Genomic DNA, 20751 nt, shown 5'->3' with positions numbered 1-20751 from the left:
CACTGCTGCCTATATGGCCTAAAGAGTCGAATCACCTCTCATTGTGCCCATGCACGTTCTGATTGCCTGCTTCTTGAGATATAATCACTCCATGAAGGGTCCTTCCTTCAAATGTACGCTGCTTTATTTCTGGACAAATATGACGTTTCTGTAATTGATATACGATTGATTAATGGCTTATTAAAGCACACTTTGTAGCCCAAAGCTTTGTAGCCCAAAGGCAATGTTAGCTAGATTGTGAACCTTATTTGTCGTTATTATCAACACATCATGATGCTACTTTAATTTGGCAACTACGGATCAATTTTCAGCATAATCAATTGGGCTCAGTCCAAGAGAGAGAAATCATGACGTGGCCAAGCAGAAGCTTCTCTGCTTTCTTAAAGGAGCAAACAAAGAAACATCCCACATGTCCATTCCCAGCAGGTTCTCAGATAGAGCGGTGTTGGTTTATTCTAACCTTTAGGGTCCGAGCACCCGAATAATCCTGGACATTGGACACACAATAAACATAATTCTTAGGGCAAGGGGAAAAAACTATATTGTGATGATTCTGCTATTTCTTTATGCAATACTGTATAGATTCAACAGCTAAATTATATATCAGATATATTCTGACATTAAAACCTGTTAGTGATCCCTTCGTGCTCCAATCCCTTTATCGGGATCGATTTGACAACATCCAGTGAAATTGCAGAGCGCCAAATTCAAACGACAGAAATATCAATATTCAAGATAACCGAAAATATCAAAATAAAGCTTAACCTCTTGTTAATCCAGCCGCAGTGTCAGATTTTAAAAAGGCTTTACGGCGAAAGCAGACCATGCGATTATCTGAGGACAGCGCCCCGCATACAAATACATGAAAATTATTTTTCAACCAGGCAGGTGGCGACACAAAAGTTAGAAATAACGATATAATAAATGCTTTACCTTTGAAGATCTTCTTATGTTGGCACTGCAAAATGTCCCAGAAACATCACAAATGGTCCTTTTGTTCGATAATGTCCTTCTTTATATCCCCAAAATGTCGATTTATTTGGCACGTTTGATTCAGAAATACACCGGTTTCAACTCGCCCAACATACCTACAAAGTATCTAATAAGTTACCTGTAAACTTGATCCAAACACTTCAAACAATGTTCCTATTCCAACCTAAGGTATCCTAAAACGTAAATAATCGATACAATTTAAGACGGGATATACTGTGTTCAATATCGGATAAAAACAACGTGAAGCGCATTCCAGTTCACGCGCACCAAACAGTAGAGTCCACTTGGCTTGACACTCACAAAGAACAGTTGTACTTCTTCTTTTCTCAAAAGAAAAACATCAACCAATTTCTAAAGACTGTTGACAGTCCATAGGAACTGCAACCAGGTTCCTCTTAAATAGGGCTTTCAATAGAAAACCAATGGGAAATATTATGACCTCAATTTTCTTCTCCCTGGATGGTTTGTCCTCGGAGGTTCACCTGCCAAATCAGTTCTGTTATACTCACAGACATTATTTTAACAGTTCTAGAAACTTTAGAGTGTTTTCTATCCAAATATACCAATTATATGCATATCCTAGCTTCTGCGCCTGAGTAACAGGCAGTTTACTTTGGGCACGCTTTTCATCCAGACGTGAAAATACTGCCCCCTATCCCTAAGAAGATTTGTTAAGGAGTTGTAAGCAGATTAATTAGGCAAAAAGTTTACTTTCTGGACATATTTAAAATACTTTAGTACCATAGTATTCCAAATGCATTACAAAAACCCTTAGTTCCACCCTATTACAGAATTGATTTGCAATAGGCTACATAGAGAATTGTGAGGCATAAATAATCACATAAATAATTCTTAGGGCAAGGGGAATCATTCTTTACTAATCATTCTTTATGCAGGCAGATCCCTGTTTTAAAATGAAATCAGCCCAGACAGAATATTGAGAGAAGAGAACCAGTATGAAGTGGTGCCAGGGTGCAGAGCACCTAGGTGGAGCTGTCACACTGTTACCACAACATTGTTAAGTGGCGGCACGAGGGAGGAGTAAGCATACACAGGTAAACACACGCACACACACACACACCCACACAAAAAGCCTCAACCAATCCCATCATTGCTCTCTGAAGTACTTCTTCGCCAAGAGTGTCACCTACTGGCACTCACTGACACTGGCTTACATCTACTAGGAGTATTCCCCATCAAACTGTGTTCCATTTGAGTTAGCAGATGGCATCATTTAACTAGACTAGAACATGTTCTACATGTTAACATTTCAATCACTAATTTGAAGATGACATGAGATGAAAAGTATATGAGGTCACTGATAAAGTGACCAAATTGGTGACAACACAAGTGCCATCAATAGGAGATGTGTCAGGCATAATAAAAGTCAGCACACTTGAAATACGAACACTGCACCTGCAGTTCAACCTGCCACGTCTGCGAAGCATGAAGGTATGCAAATGAGCCTCCAATAGCGTGTTCAATCCAAAACAATAGGTCACGCTGCTGGATAAGGACTGTAATGTACATGTTTGTCCAGATGATGGCGCCTTTGCATCAGTAATCAAGCTGACAACAGAGGTTAGAGGCGTTCATCAACAGGAAGAAAACGGTTTGCTCTCAAGAGGACTGCACAGCAGTCAAAGGTCTGAAGCGAAAGACTGCAGTAAATTGCTTTCAGATTGTCGAAAAACAAGTTCAATTCACACAGACAGTATGTGAAATATCCCTGCAATAATGCAGACCAGCAAATATTGTTTATTGAATAATGACATTCTAACAGCAAGTTTGACAGCTTTGGCCTCAGGATAGAGAGGTTCATACAAGACAAGAGAGGAGCTTGTTTGACCACTGTTAAAGAACCTGTCCTATACATCCCGCATGCACGGCAACAGCGTCATCACTTCACTCTTCCATATCCACCGGATTTGAGACTGCCCTCAGGTTCTCACGACCATGAATGACAAGAGCACATAGACTGGAAAAGGAACAAAACCCGTTTGTGAAGGTGCCAAGTTCCAAATGACGTGAATTTGAATCCGAACAAACAGAGATTATCAATGGATATGAATTGATTTCACTCTAGAATTCACTGACTTCTCAGCTTCAGCACTGATCCCCCCCCCCCCCCCCCCTAGTGGGATGCCTTTCTTCTTTTGAGCAACTCTACAACTACAATACATACATACTAACAGTCATACTGATACTATATATATTTGCCTCAAGTATTTTTGCATCGTCTATAAATATACATTTCCAGGATTTGCGGTCAACTGAGTATGAGAGTGCATTGTCTCTGGCCTGTAGAGTAGGATAGGGCTTTACTATACTCACCGCTAACCAGCTGTCTCTTACAGTAAGTGTTGATATAATGCACAATGGCCACCATGCAGTTCTGCGGGTCTGGAGAGACTGCAAAGCTGCTGCTCTTGAGAATAGAATATAATTTATTTTTCTTGTAAGGGAACTTAATAAAGAGTCAAGTCAAAAGTCAGACCTCCATTATTATGATTAAAAAAATAAAAAAAAACGTTTTTATTTATATAAATGACCTCTTCTGTGGTTTACGCAGTTCCACCCAAAACACATGTGCTTTTGTGTTGTACGTAGTAGTGCACAGGGACCAGCTAAGGTCATCGTACTGATAGAATAACTAGCGTTGCAGAAAAATAGGTGCCACCTACACTGGTTCATGAGGAGTGTGTATCTAAGTGAGGATCCAGCAGTATGCAAAATGATTCTGTAATGACAGACTTAAATGTCCATCCTTTTTCTTCCCATTACAGCGTAATTATGTATGTTATTCATGTCAGTGTAAGAACTATTCTTCAGTGACGACTTTCAAGATTGTGACTTGAATTGTTCCTTACAGGCTCTTTAACGGTCAGATGTTACTATATGAGAGAACAACATGGCCATCCAATAATATAAATAGGCGTAACACTCATGTGGGCTTATTGTGCATATGGATATAACTGACATCTACAAAAGAGAATTGAACAAGTTGTGAGATTAACAAGGTTGAAGTGTCTGGGCAGCTATAATTTACACTTAGTCTGAGACTAGGCCTAATCTGTGTCCAGGTAACTGGCCCTGTAGGAACATGGTAACTTAACTTTGATGCAGAAATAATAAATAATTCTCAATGGAGACTCTCTATTAAAAGTGCTTGTTATTCTTAGTCCAGGAAAAGGCTTAATCTATGTCCGGGAAACTGTCCCATAGAGTCTAAACCATCCATAGCATGGGCACCATAGAGAACATATAAATGACTGTGTTCTATATACATGTAATTCTATGATGTGCACAGCCTCACCTGGAGAATGCAGAGAACTGCAGAGCCAAGTCCTGGCAGCAGGGTGATCCAGCCAGGGGCCCCACAGACAGGCTAATGCAACAGGGAAAACACGAGATGGAGCTCACATCTAACAACAGAATATCCAGAAAGGAAACATTGACTGTCTTTCGTTTTGTAGACTGCATGCGAATTAGTGTAGGATATTTATGTGGAATTGTCAATATTATTGAAATATTTTCTTGAGAAAATAGACTTGAAAAATGAATATCTTGCAGAAGCTACATTTCTCTACTGAATGCATCACACCTCATCTCCAAACCCATATCAGATCAAGCCAAGGACATGGATGTGCTCTCAACTGTGATCAGCATATCGATTTACAGAACACTACAACCAAGTCACATGTGCTTGGCAGGCAGCCTAGTGGTGTAGCGTTGGGCCTGTAAACAAAAGGCCACTAGTTCAAATTGGCCAATCCCAGAACTGATAAGGTGGAAAAATCTGTTGATGTGCCCTTAAGCAAGACACATAATCTTAGTTGTTCCAGGTTTGCTATTGAAACATTCAGTGAAAGTTTTAAGGATGTTATTCAAAAAACTCAAAATAACTTATAATTTCCTTTCTCAGAGCTTTAATAAAACCTCCCAGGAAAACTTTCAAGGAACAGAGTTTTAAAAAATCTGTTTTACCAGTCCGGAAACAGATGGTTTCATTCCCACAACCGGTAACATATGTTCCAACAACTTCCAAGGAATCAAATGTGCTAGCTGGGAAGTGTGCATTACTGTTTATGCAAGAATTGGAAATGTGTTTTTTGCTAATCGCAACTCTTCCAGAGACACTCTTTCTGTGCTTGGAGTTCAAAAAAGTTAACCCAAAATAAGTTAGCAGTGTTATTAAAACACATTTCCAAAGGACACATGCTTATAATACACCCTACCAAGCTAGAACATTTGGTTCCTTGGAAGTTGGGAGAACGTCTGTTATTGGTTGTGGAAACGAAGCCATACTTTTCCTGACCAGTAAAACTGAACGTTTTTTAAACGTTCTGAGAACAGAAGTGAAAATGTTGCCTGTTCTGGGATGTTTATTTCTAGGTTGCAGAGAGGTTCTGAGAATGTTTTACTCTGGTTCCTTGAAAGTTTTAAGAACTGAAATGATTTTGAGTTATCCAAATAACTTCCTTAAAACTTTCACAGAATGTTTCAATAAGATTCTTCATAACACTGCTGGGTTAACTTTTTTTTTTTACTCGAAGCACGAATAGGACATATGGAAATTAATTTCCTTAGGCAATAATCATGAAAACACATGCATTTATTATTGTGACAGTGAGATTCAAAACTATCATCTTCTATTCGGCATCATGGAGTTAATCCACTGCGCCACCAGGATGGAGCTAGCATGCCAGGTTTTTATTTTACGCAATACAAAGCTATTCCTTCTAGTCTATTCAAACAGAACCCATTTCAAAGGAAATAAGAACTAATTAAGACAATGTCTAGCCAATTATTGGGCAGGGCCAACACACCTGAACACACCTAAAATCTCAACGCAACCGTTTTTATATCAATAACAAATCAATTCTGGGTAAAAAATTAGGTACCCTCCTGTAATAGATTTCCATTGAAATGGACAAAAGTAGCTTTATAGCAAAAAACGATTCTCAAGCAAGAATTCTACTAGTAGTGTCTCGGAGTGGTCTGAGTGGGGAGGGAGGGGAAAACGATGTTATTGGCAGAAAAGTTTGGAACTCTCTTTGTTATTGGTCTATTAACCAGTTGAATGCATGGTGATGTCACCATGGAAAGCCAAAACTCCCACCCATGCAAACCTTCTGATAAGAACGTCCTGTGTAGATTGTATTTTCAACCAGAAACTATCAAGAGATAACACTGATCCAGGTTTTCACACTTTTACACTGTTAGTTCCATTAGCTGTTGTAAAATATGATATAAAAAAACTGAAAAACTGAATTTTGACTGTACTGGGCCTTTTTTTGTTGATGCTGAGAACGAAACATATACAGTACCAGTCAAAGTTTGGACACACCTACCCATTCAAGGGTTTTTCTTTATTTGTACTATTTTCTACATTTTAGAATTATAGTGACGACATCAAAACTATGAAATAGCACATATGGAATCATGTAGTAACCAGAAAAGTGTTAAACAAATATAAAATGTTTTAAATTCTTCAAAGTAGCAACCCTTTGTCTTGATGACAGCTTTGCACACTCTTGGCATTCTCTCAACCAACTTCATGAGGAATGCTTTTCCAACAGTCTTGAAGAAGCTCCCACATATGCTGAGCACCTGTTGGCTGTTTTTCCTTCACTCTGCGGTCCAACTCATCCCAAACCATCTCAATTGGGTTGAGGTCAGGTGATTGTTGAGGCCAGGTCATCTGATGCAGCACTCCATCACTCTCTTTCTTGGTCAAATAGCCCTTACAAAGCTTGGAGGTGTGTTGGATCATTGTCCTGTTGAAAAACAAATGATAGTCCCACTAAGCGCAAACCAGAAGGGATGGCGTATCGCTGCAGAATGCTGTGGTAGCCATGCTGGTTAAGTGTGCCTTGAATTCTAAATAAATCACAGACAGTGTCACCAGTAAAGCACCCCTACAACATCACACCTCCTCCTCAATGCTTCACGGTGGGAACCACACATGCGGAGATCATTCGTTCACCTACTCCGCTTCTCACAAAGACAACATCTCAAATTTGGAACCATCAGACCAAAGGACAGATTTCCACCGGTCTAATGTCCATTGCTCGTGTTTCTTGGCCCAAGTAAGTCTCTTCTTAATGGTGTCCTTTAGTAGTGGTTTCTTTGGAGGAATTCAACCATGAAGGCCTGATTCACACAGTCTCTGGATACCACGAAATTGGGGAGAAAAAGGGGTAAAATTAAAAAAAAAAAAATTGAAATGGGTGGCAGGTAAGGTAGAGGTGATATGATCCTTGACTAGTCTCTCAAAGCACTTCATGATGACAGAGGTGAGTGCTACGGGGCGATAGTAATTAAGTTCAGTTACCTTTGCCTTCTTGGGTACAGGAACAATGGTGGCCATCTTGAAGCATGTGGGAGAGATTGAATATGCCCGTAAACACACCAATGAGCTGGTCTGCGCATGCTCTGAGGGCACGGCCAGGGATTCCGTAAACTTCAAAGTGTTTATTTTCAAATGGTTCCAAGAAAATGCATATCCTTGCTTCAGGGCCTGAGCTACAGGCAGTTAGATTTGGGTATGTAATTTTAGGTGAAAATTGAAAAAAGGGATGGATCCTTAAGAGGTTTTAATTAACAGTCTTGGAACAATTTGAGAACATGACTTTAAATAGAACTATGAGGAAGCCAGTAGGAAACGTTATGCTGAAGTACTGAAATTCCCACAGAAGAACGTTGTTTCTTAACTATTTGAGAACATTCCCAATGTCAAACCAGTTGGAGAACATTCCCAAAACATTCCCAAAATTGAAATGAAATGTAACCATGTTTGAACTTTTAGGAAATGTTCTGTTGGAAGTATTAACAGTGTTTTTTTTTTTTAAGTTCCTTAAATATGCTGAGAATGTCCCAAAGCCAAGTTACTATTCTGCATCATTCCCACAAAGTTGTGAGAAGGTTGTATGCAAACTATAGGACCACCACGCTCTCACTAAGCTCTATGGTTCTCACAACATTATGTGCTAGCTGGGTTGTAAGTCTACAAGTCTACATGTAAGTCTACATGTATGAAATAGGACACCAAATGATTATTAAATCACAAAACCAGGTGTCTTTTTATGATCTATGTGCAATAAATACAGCAGGCTGCCTATATCAAATGCTTATCAAAAAAATATGTTATGCACATGCAGGTGTGGATGTGCACTGTAGTCTATACTATTTTCAGTGACACCTTGCCTTGTCTTGTTCAAGTCCTCTGACTGAACGATGAGATCATTATCCTCACAAACATTCAATCAAAAAAAGCAAACAGAGAAATGTTCTCAATAAAAGAAAGAAAGAAAGAAAATTGAAACAAGATTCTACCAGTTTAAAGGGTATAAACCTATACTTTCATTTAAATAAAGAAGTAGTCACCTCGCAGCACAACAAACGTTTCATATTGTACATTTTAATGGAAACATATTAGTGCAGATCATTTGTAATCAATTTTAATGAATATGTAAAACAATATACATGTAGTGAATAAAACAACACCCAAACACCTTCTTGCTGATATTATGGCTATAACGAAAGAAATGTTGCATTTGTTTATAGGCAAATAAGAAATAGTGTGGACCAATACACTATTAACATAATTCTTCAGAGAAAAAGAGTGGCAAAGACCAAAATACACAGTATGCCTGCATGCCAAATATGTATAATGCAACCACTGTAACAAGCTGAACAGCAATCAGAAAGTATTCACACCCTTTGACCTTTTACACATTTTGCTGTGTTACAGCCTGCAATTCAAATGGCTTAAATGTAGATTTTTTTTGTCACTGGCCTACACTCAATACCCCATAATATCAAAGTGGAATTATGTTTTTCGAAATGTTCACATATTAATTACAAATGAAAAACGAAAATGTCTTGAGTCAATAAGTATTCAACCCCTTTACTATGACAAGCCTAAAGAAGTTCAGGAGTAAAAATGTGCTTAACAAGTCACATATAAGTTGCATGGACTCACTCTCTGTGAAATAATAATGTTAACATGATTTAAGTAATAACTACCTCAACTCTGTACCCCACACATACAAGTATATGTAAGGTCCTCAATCAAGCAGTGAATTTCCAACAGATATTCAACCACAGAGACCAGGGAGCTTTTCCACCAATGCCTCGAAAAAGAAGAGCACCTATTGGTAGATGGGTAAAAAAAAATAGACATTGAATATTCCTTTGAGCATGGTGAAGTTATTAATTAAACTTTGGATGTTGTATCAGTACACCCAGTCACTACAAAGATACAGGCGTCCTTCCTAACTCAGTTGCCAGAGAGGAAGGAAACCGCTCAGAGATTTCACCATGAGGCCAATCGTGACTTTAAAACAGCTGCAGAGTTCAATGGGGGATAGGAGAAAACTGAGGATGGATCAACAACATTGTAGTTACTCCACAATACTAACCTGACTGACAGAGTGAAAAGAAGGAAGCCTGTACAGAATAAAAATATTCAAAAACATCCATCCTGTTTGCAACAAGGCACTAAAGTAATAAAATAATTTGCAAAGCAATTCATGTTTTGTCCTGAAAACAAACTGTTATGTTTAGGGTATATCCAATAGAACACATTACTGAGTACCACTCTACATATTTTAAAACATGGTGGTGACTGCATCATGTTATGGGTATGCTTGCAATCGTTAAGGACTGTGGAGTATTTCAGGATAAAAAATAAATGGAATGGAGCTAAGCACAGGCAAAATTCTAGAGGAAAACTGGTTCAGTCTGCTTTCCACCAGACATTGGGAAATAACTTCACTTTTCAGCAGGACAATAACGTAAAAGACAAGGCCAAATCTACACTGGAGTTGCTTACCAAGAAGACAGTGAATGTTCCTGAGTGGCCGAGTTACAGCTTTGACTTAATTATACTTGACAATCTATGGCAAGACCTGAAAATGGTTGTCCAGCAATGATCAACAACCAATTTTGACAGAGGTTGAAGAATTATGAAAATAATAAATGGGCAAATGTTGCACAATCCAGGTGAGGAAAACTCTTGGACTTACAAAAGACTCACAGATGTAATTGCTGCCAAAGGTGGTTCCAACAAAGTATTGACTCAAGGGTGTGAATACTTATATAAATTACATATTTATTTAATTTTCAATAAATTTGCAAAAATGTTTTCACTTTGAGGAAAACCCATTTAATCGATTTTGAATTCAGGCTGTGACACAACAAAATATGGATTAAGTCAAGGGGTATGAATAGCTTCTGAGCTTTAAAAAGAGACTCTACAGTATTTTTTTTTTTTGTACAGATGTTTGGTCAACTTCTGTGGATTCAAAAACGTCTAAATAATTTGAATTATTTTGTTGGTGTGAGGAGTACATTCTTCGTAGGCCTACGTGTGTCTGATAGGTATAGACCTATCACAATCAATAGCTATACAATTTGTTTGGAAAATGAAAGGGTCCAACGTCATTAAGCATGCAATCAATAGTCTTTAAATACTACAGAAACTAAAAGGCTCCGCATGAAAACAATCCATCAGCCATGCCGTCAATGTATCAGCTAGCCTTAGCCATGGGTAATCAAAGTAATCATCACTCCCTTAATCAAGCACAACAGGGATCAAAAGTCATTGTTAGAAATGGTCTGTATTCTATTAAACTAGAAATATTATGAATTGAGTATGGTTTCCATATGGTCATTGTGCACATGCAGATTAAATTATTAGCAATAATGATAGAGTAGGTATATTCAAGCGCAATTGGCAGATTTTCGGTGTTTTTAGCACATGTCTATAGGTTCATGCCTTCCAGTCCACGTTTCAATGACTGCAGGTCATGGATAACAATGCGAATACCCTTGCAAATTAACGTTATGTTGCAAACCTATATCACGGCCGAAAATGTGCATTAAATGCATTAAAAATAACTGTTCCTAATGGCAAGTTAATTCTAGACATTATTAATCAAATATATTTAAACAGAGACGTCCTTGTCATAGAGAATAGCTTTCGTTAGATTTTAATTTCCAAGCGCAGGTTTGCTCCGATTACCAAGAGTTCTCGTCGGTGTGACAAAGGCCCTCTTGACAGAAGTTCAACTCTAAAACCCGGAAAAGATTCGGTGAAGTAGCCTGGGCTAACATACACGCGAAGGAGGAGACCAATGAAATGGGGAAATAGTCTTGAGCCGCAGCCAACGAGATTGACGTAATGGACGCGTCAAATGAATCTCCGCACACTTGAGCCTTCTGGATGGACAAATTTTCCCTTATGGGACAAAAATCACTTTAGTACCTTTGCCCAAACTCGCGGTCTTCGATCATCTTACCAGAAATGAAAGGGCAGAGCTAAAGGAAAAACGCACAGCAAAACCATTTTCCCCATCTCATGTGCAGTGGGGAGAGACCGCACTTTTCGGCCATTCTTAACTGCTAAAGGACAACATCTCACACCAAAGGCAATGGGTAAGCTCTCCCTACTGGGTACACACTGGTTGAATCAACGTAGTTTACACGTAATTTCAATGGAATTACGTTGAACTAACGCGGAAAAGACGTTCAACTGAGTTCTGTGCCCAGTGGGCCGTGAATAATTTGGCATGGACTCCTCAAGAGAAAATATTTGCATAAAAAGAGATTTAGAGGTTTTACCATTATATTGCACTATCCTATTCTCAAATGCGTGCACCCATGTATCATTCTATTCCAGTCCATGTCTTTGTTTCCATTTATTTTTAACCCACATTTGGATTGAGCTGCTTTCCAAAGTTTGAGATCATTATAGGTTATTGGAAATTGTATTTGAAGGCCATAATAATACTAATGATATAGGTTAGATCAAGGATGGGGAATGGTGCTTTGGAAACGTGAGTGCGCACTGTGCATTACGCTATAAACTACAGGCTATTGTGGTTATGCTATTTGTTTAAAACACGGTTACACTGATCTGTCGAGTCTATGCACCTCAATGCAATTCCTTATTTGTTTCTTGCAGATCATACATATGGAGAAGTAAACCAGCTTGGCGGGGTATTTGTCAACGGACGACCACTTCCAAATTCGATTCGGATCAGAATCGTGGAATTAGCTCAACTTGGAATACGACCGTGTGACATCAGTAGACAGCTTCGAGTCTCTCATGGCTGTGTGAGCAAGATACTAGCGAGATACAACGAGACGGGTTCGATACTGCCCGGTGCCATAGGAGGAAGTAAACCCCGGGTCACAACACCCAACGTGGTGAAAAGCATAAGGGATTACAAACAAGGAGACCCTGGAATATTTGCTTGGGAGATCAGGGACAGGCTTCTTGCAGATGCAGTGTGTGATAAGTATAACGTTCCCTCCGTCAGCTCCATAAGCCGTATTTTACGCAACAAAATAGGAAATCTTTCCCAGCCGGGCCAGTATGAGAACAGCAAGCCAATCCATCCTCAGCTCTCCTACAACCACATGTACCCGTACTCATACCCCAGCGCAATGTCGCCCACTGGGACAAAAATTGGCAGCGGTCCCGGTATACCGGTCACGCCGGGCCATGTTAGCCTCTCCCGCCATGGTTGGCCTTCCGTGCACACAGTCAGCAACATTTTGGGCATCCGAGCCTTCATGGACCCTGCAGGTTGGTGGCAAAATTGAATTTGACTCTTGCAGCTCAGTTGTTTCTTCAGAAACGGCATTACTGAGTGCATACACAGTTCTCAAATTGGCAATATTTCCAGATGCATAATAGTTCAATATTTACGAATCAGTGTTTCTTGTCAATCAAACATATATATCATACAATTCCATATGAATGAGGAACAACGTAAAACAACCAACTTATATTAAACGACATAGATTGATAAATAAAATAACATTATAGGTTTAACTGTAAAATAGTGAAACGGTATTATGGGCCTAATAGGCTAGGTCTAAAATAGCCCTATATGTTAGTCATACAACGAAAGTTAATTTAAAAAAAAATGCCTATTGATAAAGGAGCCAAATTACACATCTGATATAAATATGGACGCTAAATCCTCTTGAAATGTGTCAATGGTCAAATAAGGCTAGCCTATCGGTGTGAGGACTACTTTGTGGTTTGGCTATTCGTCGGCCTACTCATAGTTCTACATCGAACCCGTAGCCCATTGTGAACGTTAATGTAACGTCTTATTTTAGTTGAGATATCATTGTTTCCCTTCAGAACATGCGTTATAATGTAACCAGGCCTCTATAAATCGAAGAGGCAAACACTGTAGGTGTCAAATAAACAAGAATGTTTAAAATATTAAATGTTGTTCTAAAATTTCATAGAAATGTTGATCTTACAAAAACATGGCATTGAACACATTGTGGCCACAAACATTCGATCTGATTTTAGAAAATAAAGATTGGTTGAAGTGTGTGTTTAACGAAGAATTTCCACACGAATTTACCTAAATCAAAAACAATGTTAATCATGGCATGTCTTTGTGCAAGAGGAATGTTGTCATCAGCAGAGGTGTATCTGAAAATATCGATACAAATCGAATAAAACCTAAACTGGTTTGTAGACTTAATAATGTTACATTCTACACTGAAACATTTCCCACAGCCATCGCTGGAGCTGAGGGGTACCCATCAAAAATGGAGGAGTGGGCGAGCGTAAACAGAGCGACGTTTTCCTCTGCGCATGGTGTCAACGGAATAGAGAAATCCTCCCTAGAGGCAGACATCAAGTTTCCTCAGGTACATTTATGAATCAAATACACAAACAATACACAAACAACGAATATGTTCATAGTTTGATCAGAAATCCGTTTCCACTACATTTCCCCTGTAAATACAATGCACGCATACAAGTGTTCAGGCGTTTTGCTTCTCTGTGCTTAAAAGGCTTTATTTTCTTATTTTCCTCTCCAGTCTTCTTCAAACCTATCTAGTTATGCTTGTGCCTACTCTCCCCCAAACCAATACGGGGTGTATGGTGGACCAGCAAACTATATGACAACGGGACACCACTGGCAGTCTCAAAGCACAAGTCTTGCCCACCCTAACAGCGAAGCAACGATGCAAGGTGGAGACCTCCACATGGCGATGTCCTTCAAACACTCAGCACGAGAAGGTAAGCCATGCAGTCTCTGTACTTAGCTACACGTTTTTACATTTCAAATATGCAGGTGATATTTGAATGCAGAACAGTGGCAGGCGCGGCTTAAGGCAGCTGTCAATCAAACACCAGCAATTTGTAAATGCACTCGTCAAAAAAAAAAGATTAGGGCTTTGTGGGTCGAAAGCTAACGACCCAACAGTAGGTGCCCAATTAGGGGGTCTAGGAAGACAACAGTTGACATTTAGAGAATGTCTGAACAGAGCAGGCGCTGCGTTGTGCGACTCATAAGGAAACCATTAAGTCCTCTGGGAGAAGGCATTGGAAGTGTAGGCTACTTTATTTACTGTGCAAGTCGTTTTGGTCTATAGGTATAGCACAGCAGAACCCACTCAGGTAGGTTATCTTGAAGAACACATTAATAATATTTGAACAGGCCTATATGATTACTATAACGATTTTGACCGTACTCTTCAAAACGTTTAGGCCTACATATTCTTCAAAATATAAAGTTGCAGTTATGACGTTCAAATTATGTTTATTCAATTTGCGAAGAAATGTTAGGCTATCTTATGTTCCTATTTGCAAGCTTTTAGTGCGTTTGCTTGACGAGTAGGCCGATTTGGAAGGGTTTTATTTTTACAGATACAAATGTCATTGAGGAAATTTAATATAATTGAGAACAACCATGAAATTAGCGATGTCAATTAATTTAATCGACTTATTAAAAAATACGTCATGAAGATATAGCCTGATAAGCTAATTCATGTAACACCAATGAGCACCATTCTACATTAAATACTTGAGGAGGTCTACATGATCCATACTATGTTGGAAAATCGATGCTGCTGTTTATCCAATCATTTTGATGTCTTGGCCTATGTCCTTATTATATTTTTGTGAAGAAAGGTTGCTACATATGCTGAACAAAAATATAAAAGCAACATGCAACAATTTCAACGATTCAGTTTTTCCCCACAAAAGATTGCTTAATTAAAGTTTCATCACCTGTCCTGGTGGGTGATCTAAGAAGATGCCGCAGGTGAAAAAGCCTGACGTGGAGGTTCTGGGTCTGGCGTGGATAAACGTGGTCTGCGGTTGTGAGACGGATTGGACATACTGCCAAATTCTAGAAAACGAGGTGGCTTGTGGTAGAAAGATGAACCTTCAATTCTCTGGCAACGGCTCTGGTGGACATTCCTGCAGTCAGCATGCCAATTGCATGCTCCCTCAAAACTTGAGACATCTGTGGCATTGTGTTGTGGGACAAAACGGCACATCTTAGAGTGGTATTTTATTGACCCCACCAGCACAAGGTGCACCTTTGTAATGATCCTGCTGTTTTATCAATTTCTTGATATGCCACACCTGTCTGGTGGATGGATTATCTTGGGAAATGAGAAATACTCACTAACAGGGATGTAAACAAATTTGCGCACAACATTTGAGAGAAATAACCTTTTTGTGCATATGGAATATTTCTAGGATCTTTTATTTCAGCTCATGGGACCAACAGCTGCGTTTATATTTGTGTTCAGTAGTATATTTGGTCTACAATACAATGGACACATAGGCTACTATTGACAGTCCAATAACCTTGATCTATGTCAGATGAGACATCAAAGACTACTCTGTCTAGATATCTCAATAATTAAAACGGCCAGCCCATGCCATATCTCTGTTGCTGCACTTATGGTGAGGTATTGTTTGGCGTTTTCTTTGGAGATTGTGTTGCGATATCTGCTCTTCTTGCCACGGCTTTGGGACCTACATCTAACACGCCTCACTGTTCTGATGATGGATAGAATGACGATTTATTTGTTCCATGAACGTATCTCTTGTTTGTTTTTCGCAGGAGACAGAAAACCTCCCGGTCCCTTGAGCAAGCACCAGCACGAGGCGTTGAGCGTACACGGACTATCTCTCCCGACCTCCGCTTCATAACCCAACGAAACCAACGGACCGTCAAGATCACAGGCAATGTAGCCGAAAGAAAATGCGTAAAATTAAAAGATTTCAAAAAATGCATAATCCACTAGTAGAATAATCGAATGTCGACATGAATGGTGGTGCAGTCTTGTTCACCTGCACCAATGCAGCGGTGTTGGGTTGATTAGGACATCATTGTTATATATTTAAAATTCCACTCATTCAAAACTCATCCCAATCGAAATTGTGTAACACGAATTATGTAGCCAGCCTGCAAGTCTCGACAGTTCCAACGCATTGTTTCTCACAACCGATGATAATCCTGCATGCTCTCTGGGTTCAAACAAACGTGAACCATCTCTATTTGTTAGGGCCTGTGTCCTAAAAGGGACATTTAAAAAATGTTAACAATATCATGTAGGCCTATTTGTAATTTTGTAAATGATATCTGCAGAAGCTGTATTATATATTTTTATAGCCTAACTGTGCTTAATAAAGGCATGCTAAACGGGAAATGCATCATATTTTTGGATTTGCCTAATTCCTGCAGGTTCATGTTGTTGGCTCCCGGTAAAATGAAAATGATACATTTGCAGTTGGTAAAATAACTTCGTATAATGATTCAGTATAACAGCTTTTTTTCCCCTGATGTGTCACTCACCATGCCTCCCTTCAAATTCGTGCAAACCAAGCTTTTCTGGAGTTAATGATGCTTCGCACTTTTCGGCGCCTTGCAAGATGGTATCTCTGTAGGCCGATACCTTTGGCCAGATGCCACCGCCAGGCTTGCCCCCCCCCCCCCCCCCATCTGGGTAAGGAGGCTGGCCGCAATAGCTACCCAACAATCAGCCAAGAATAAAGACCAACACGCCCTTATTTGATATAGGCTCCAGACCATGACAAAAATCATACAATGACACATCTATTGGATAGCCTATTCCAAGACAAACACGAAACACCCGATAATCCAACATACAGTATCAGAACCGACTGTACACAAACCTCTGGAGCCCCTGATCAATCCAAACATCACGCAGAGATAGACGCAAGTCATGCGCACCGTTTGCGTCAATAATCATAGAAGGATACAAGACAGACAGTGTTGTAAAGCTAACGCGAATAATGCTATGCCGAGAGGAGCATTAAACGACGCTTTAAAAGTGATATATTGTAAATGTACCTCCATTTGGGACTGCATATCGTGTTGACCTTCAGAAAACATTCGAGCTTGGGCTTGATCAATTGTTGACCGTGAGCAAACTATCACTGATCGATTAAACCAGACTGCCCACAGTCACAGCTACAATATTCCCTCTCTGCACCTTTGTTTTTGATCATTGTTTATTTCAGTTTACAGTTTACGTATATTAAACTGAATTCTGATCGAATGGGTATTCGCCCATCAAAATATTTGCCTTGGAAGTGTAGAGATCATGGCCTAATCGAAATTAGATTATTTTTAGATTATATTTATTATATTATATTATATTATACTAGTATGAATGATAGGCGACATTGGACAGAATATATTTTGATATGTAGTGTATTGAAATTAATCCACTCAAACCCTTCTTGAGATACTACAAAGCTACTGTAATTCATTCTAACTACAATAAGGAATTATGAATATGAACACGAACATGAATGTACACTATGTATTAAGATAATGCTTATATGTTGATATTTCTGTATTCATTTTAGAATCTATATTATAAAATGCGTGGTTCGAGCCTTGAATGCTGATTGGCTAAAAGCCGTGTTATATCAGACTATATACCACGGGTATGACAAAACGTTTATTTGTATTCTTCTAATTATGTTGGAAGACAGTTTATAATAGCAATAAGACATCTCAGGGGTTTGTTGTATATGGGCAATATACCACACACCCTCGGGTCTTATTGCTTAAATATAATTTATTAATTATTATCATTATTATATATATTATTTAGTCTTATTTAAGACAGCCTATACGTTATTCGCCTGCTGCATTCTAGAATGACCTAATACATAAATTCAGAATACCTATAAAAAATTGTCACTGCATATTTTTACAATTATTATTATTATAGAAAATTATTGTACAACGCTAAACAGATATTCATTATTATCTGGTTATGTAATGCTGCATTAGATAGAAGTATTGAGTGTCTCTAAAAATTATACTTGTTTAAGGCAAGGGAGTAGACAACATTTCAGGATGAATACAGAGGCCTATTTGGTGGGTTTTTGAGGCGTAAACAAAGAGCAATTTAGGAATTTTTATATCTGCATAAAGGACTAAAAATACTAACCAAGGAAACCTTATGAAAATACAGTTAGTGGAAGTGGAAAACATAGTTTGGTTAAGCGCTTACGTTTAACAATCCTCAGAGTACAGTTTGCCTGTGTGGTGGATATAACCCAGCCAAGCCAAGCCACGGACCTCTCTCTCAGATGAGGACACGTGGGACTTTCTCAACAGAAATAAACAGAACATTCTAAACACAATACAGATACTGGTAGTTCAGCTTTTGTTGTTTGGGTTTTTTGTTTTATCCTTACACTATCCATATTTTGTGAAATGCAGTTTTCATTATCCAAATGACCACATGTAGGCCAAATGCACTCCAAAACATTGATATTGGATTGAGATAGATGTGCTGAAGATCGTGTATAAGAAACTGACTTTAACAAAAGGTTTTGGAGGACGTTCTACTCAGGGGTGCGCAGGTTTGTAGTCAGAAAGACAGGGTTGCGTCTCAAATTGCTCCCTATTCCCATATTGCCCTACTTTTGACCAGGTGTCACTGGGCTCTGGTCAAAAGTAGTGCACTTTTTAGTGAATAGGTTGCCATCTGGGACACAGCCAGGAAGTTGTTAAAAGCAGGAGCATGCAGCAGAGAGAGGGATGTGTGTGGTAGGGTTACCATGGACACCTGGTGATGGACATCAACAAAGGGACGGGGAGCTGCAGCTTCCTCCATCACACAGTTCAGTGTGTCTCCTCTGCAAACGACCCCCCCCCCCCCCATGTACTTTAAAACCCTGCCCGAGACACATCCCACTGGGCGCGGACGTCAGTTCAACGCCTATTCCACAACGTGATTTCATTGAAATGACTTGGAAACGACGTTGGTTCAACCAGTGTGTGCCCAGTGGGATAGGACAGCGTACCAAACGGCACCCTATTTTCTATTTAGTGCACTACCTAGTGCCATTTGAGACACACATATAGGACTGCTGAGACAGGCGGAGGCCAAAATATAGGGTGTGTCCTGTCCTTATAGTCATTAGTATTATGTGTTAGAGCAGGGTTGTCAAACTCATTCCATGGAGGGCCTAGTTTCTGCAGGCTTCTGTCTTTTCCTTTCAAGTAAGACCTAGACAACCAGGTGAGGAGAGTTCCCTACTAATTAGTGACCTTAATTCTTTAATCAAGTACATGGGTGGAGCAAAAACCCGTCCACACTCGGTGTGTTACGGTGAGAGTCTACACAGAGATAGAATACATTACTTGGCATTGTATTCTACAGGATATATAATACTGAGAGTCTGTATCTCCTTTAAATCTACATGTGCTTAAAATTCATTAACCAAATTATCTGAACCTGAAGTAGGCCTATCATAATTTATGCAGCACCTTGACCTGAGGGACAGTTCTCAATTTGCATGTTAGTATTTAATTTCTGCTAAGCTGAACTAGAAAAGTGCAACTGTTGTCATCGCCAGTGTTGAGGTTAGTACAGACGAAATGAAAATGAATATTATCTAACATTATCATTTCCTGATCATAATGTTTACTTGGCTAACAAGTAGTAATTCTGCAAAAATACAACAAATATTTACGGAACGATTAGCCCCATTTGCAATAGCATTTTTACTGGAAGTGTGTGTGTACAACACTCCGTGAGCCCCAATAGCCTCGACGGCAGGAGAAAACTGTTTGACTTTGGACCTATATATTCAACATTTTCTCACCATTCAAAGGCTATTGGACTGTTTGTTTGCTGAGGCCTGCTGCAGACAGATAATGAGCAATGTAAGGTGATCCTCTAGCAAACAGCTACTGCTGAATGGAGATGTGCCATTACTGGGACAAGTCTAAGCCTTACTGAGCACAAGTCTGACAGAGCAAACACTGGGCCTAAAATGAGCCTTCAGTTTGATGGCCTACCACCTGGACTGACTGACGGCTGACTGACGGCTGACTGACTGACTGACTGACTGACTGACTGATAGCCCGCACAACTGATCACATCATCACTGGCGGTTATTCTGAGAACAGGCCCACATCAATCTGCTCGCACCCTCCCCCTCCACACACACACACACACACACACACACACACACACACACACACACACACACACACACACACACACACACACACACACACACACACACACACACACACACACACACACACACACACACACACACACACACACACACACACACACACACACACGTTTGTATTGTACACACAGTCCAAATGAATGTATCATGTGAGTACATCTAAAAGCTTGTCTAAAGATGATTAATAGCTATATAATATAAGTTAATTCACTAGCTTGTGAAGTAACTTGTTATGTTTTGCCTGCTGTCATATCAATTACCATGTACCTTTATGTACGGTTGTAAGGAAACTTGTTATGACTTCCCCAACAATCAGTTTTTCTCCACACGCCCTGAGGCAGGGCCACATTCATCTCTGCCGTGTCAAACATGTATTATAGTACAGAACACACCTCCATTCCAAGACACACCGTCTAAATGTCGCCCTCTCAGCAGCACGG

The 20751-nt window shown here is 39.5% G+C and overlaps 1 protein-coding gene across 3 annotated transcripts; it reads left to right on the top strand.

The window, feature by feature from the left end:
- Window positions 1-11221: 11221 nt before the first annotated feature.
- Window positions 11222-16488, top strand: LOC139407746 (paired box protein Pax-1-like). 3 transcript variants are annotated; one of them, XM_071151603.1, is made up of 5 exons: window positions 11222-11436; window positions 11966-12592; window positions 13550-13683; window positions 13858-14059; window positions 15900-16488. In XM_071151603.1, the coding sequence occupies exons 1-5, from the start codon at window positions 11433-11435 to the stop codon at window positions 15986-15988; spliced, it is 1056 nt and encodes a 351-aa protein (XP_071007704.1). In that variant the 5' UTR covers window positions 11222-11432; the 3' UTR covers window positions 15989-16488. The 3 variants fall into 3 exon arrangements, with proteins under 3 accessions (XP_071007704.1, XP_071007703.1, XP_071007702.1); XM_071151602.1 differs by lacking the exon at window positions 11222-11436 and adding an exon at window positions 11716-11837 and having other exon boundaries at window positions 15900-16136; XM_071151601.1 differs by lacking the exon at window positions 11222-11436 and having other exon boundaries at window positions 11929-12592; window positions 15900-16136.
- Window positions 16489-20751: the final 4263 nt, after the last annotated feature.

The sequence above is a fragment of the Oncorhynchus clarkii genome, chromosome 4 (genome assembly GCF_045791955.1).
Source record: "Oncorhynchus clarkii lewisi isolate Uvic-CL-2024 chromosome 4, UVic_Ocla_1.0, whole genome shotgun sequence".
NCBI classification, from domain to species: domain Eukaryota; kingdom Metazoa; phylum Chordata; class Actinopteri; order Salmoniformes; family Salmonidae; genus Oncorhynchus; species Oncorhynchus clarkii.
The sequence above is the reverse complement of the archived record's forward strand: the minus strand, read 5'-3'. Positions and strand labels throughout refer to the sequence as shown.

Excerpts from the sequence above, each read along its gene's own strand:
- LOC139407746 (XM_071151601.1), top strand. The coding sequence starts at position 11,929 with ATGCACCTCAATGCAATTCCTTATTTGTTTCTTGCAGATCATACATAT. Across the intron at positions 13,684-13,857 it reads CAGACATCAAGTTTCCTCAG|TCTTCTTCAAACCTATCTAG; the intron begins GTACATTTATGA and ends TTTCCTCTCCAG. Across the intron at positions 14,060-15,899 it reads CAAACACTCAGCACGAGAAG|GAGACAGAAAACCTCCCGGT; the intron begins GTAAGCCATGCA and ends TGTTTTTCGCAG.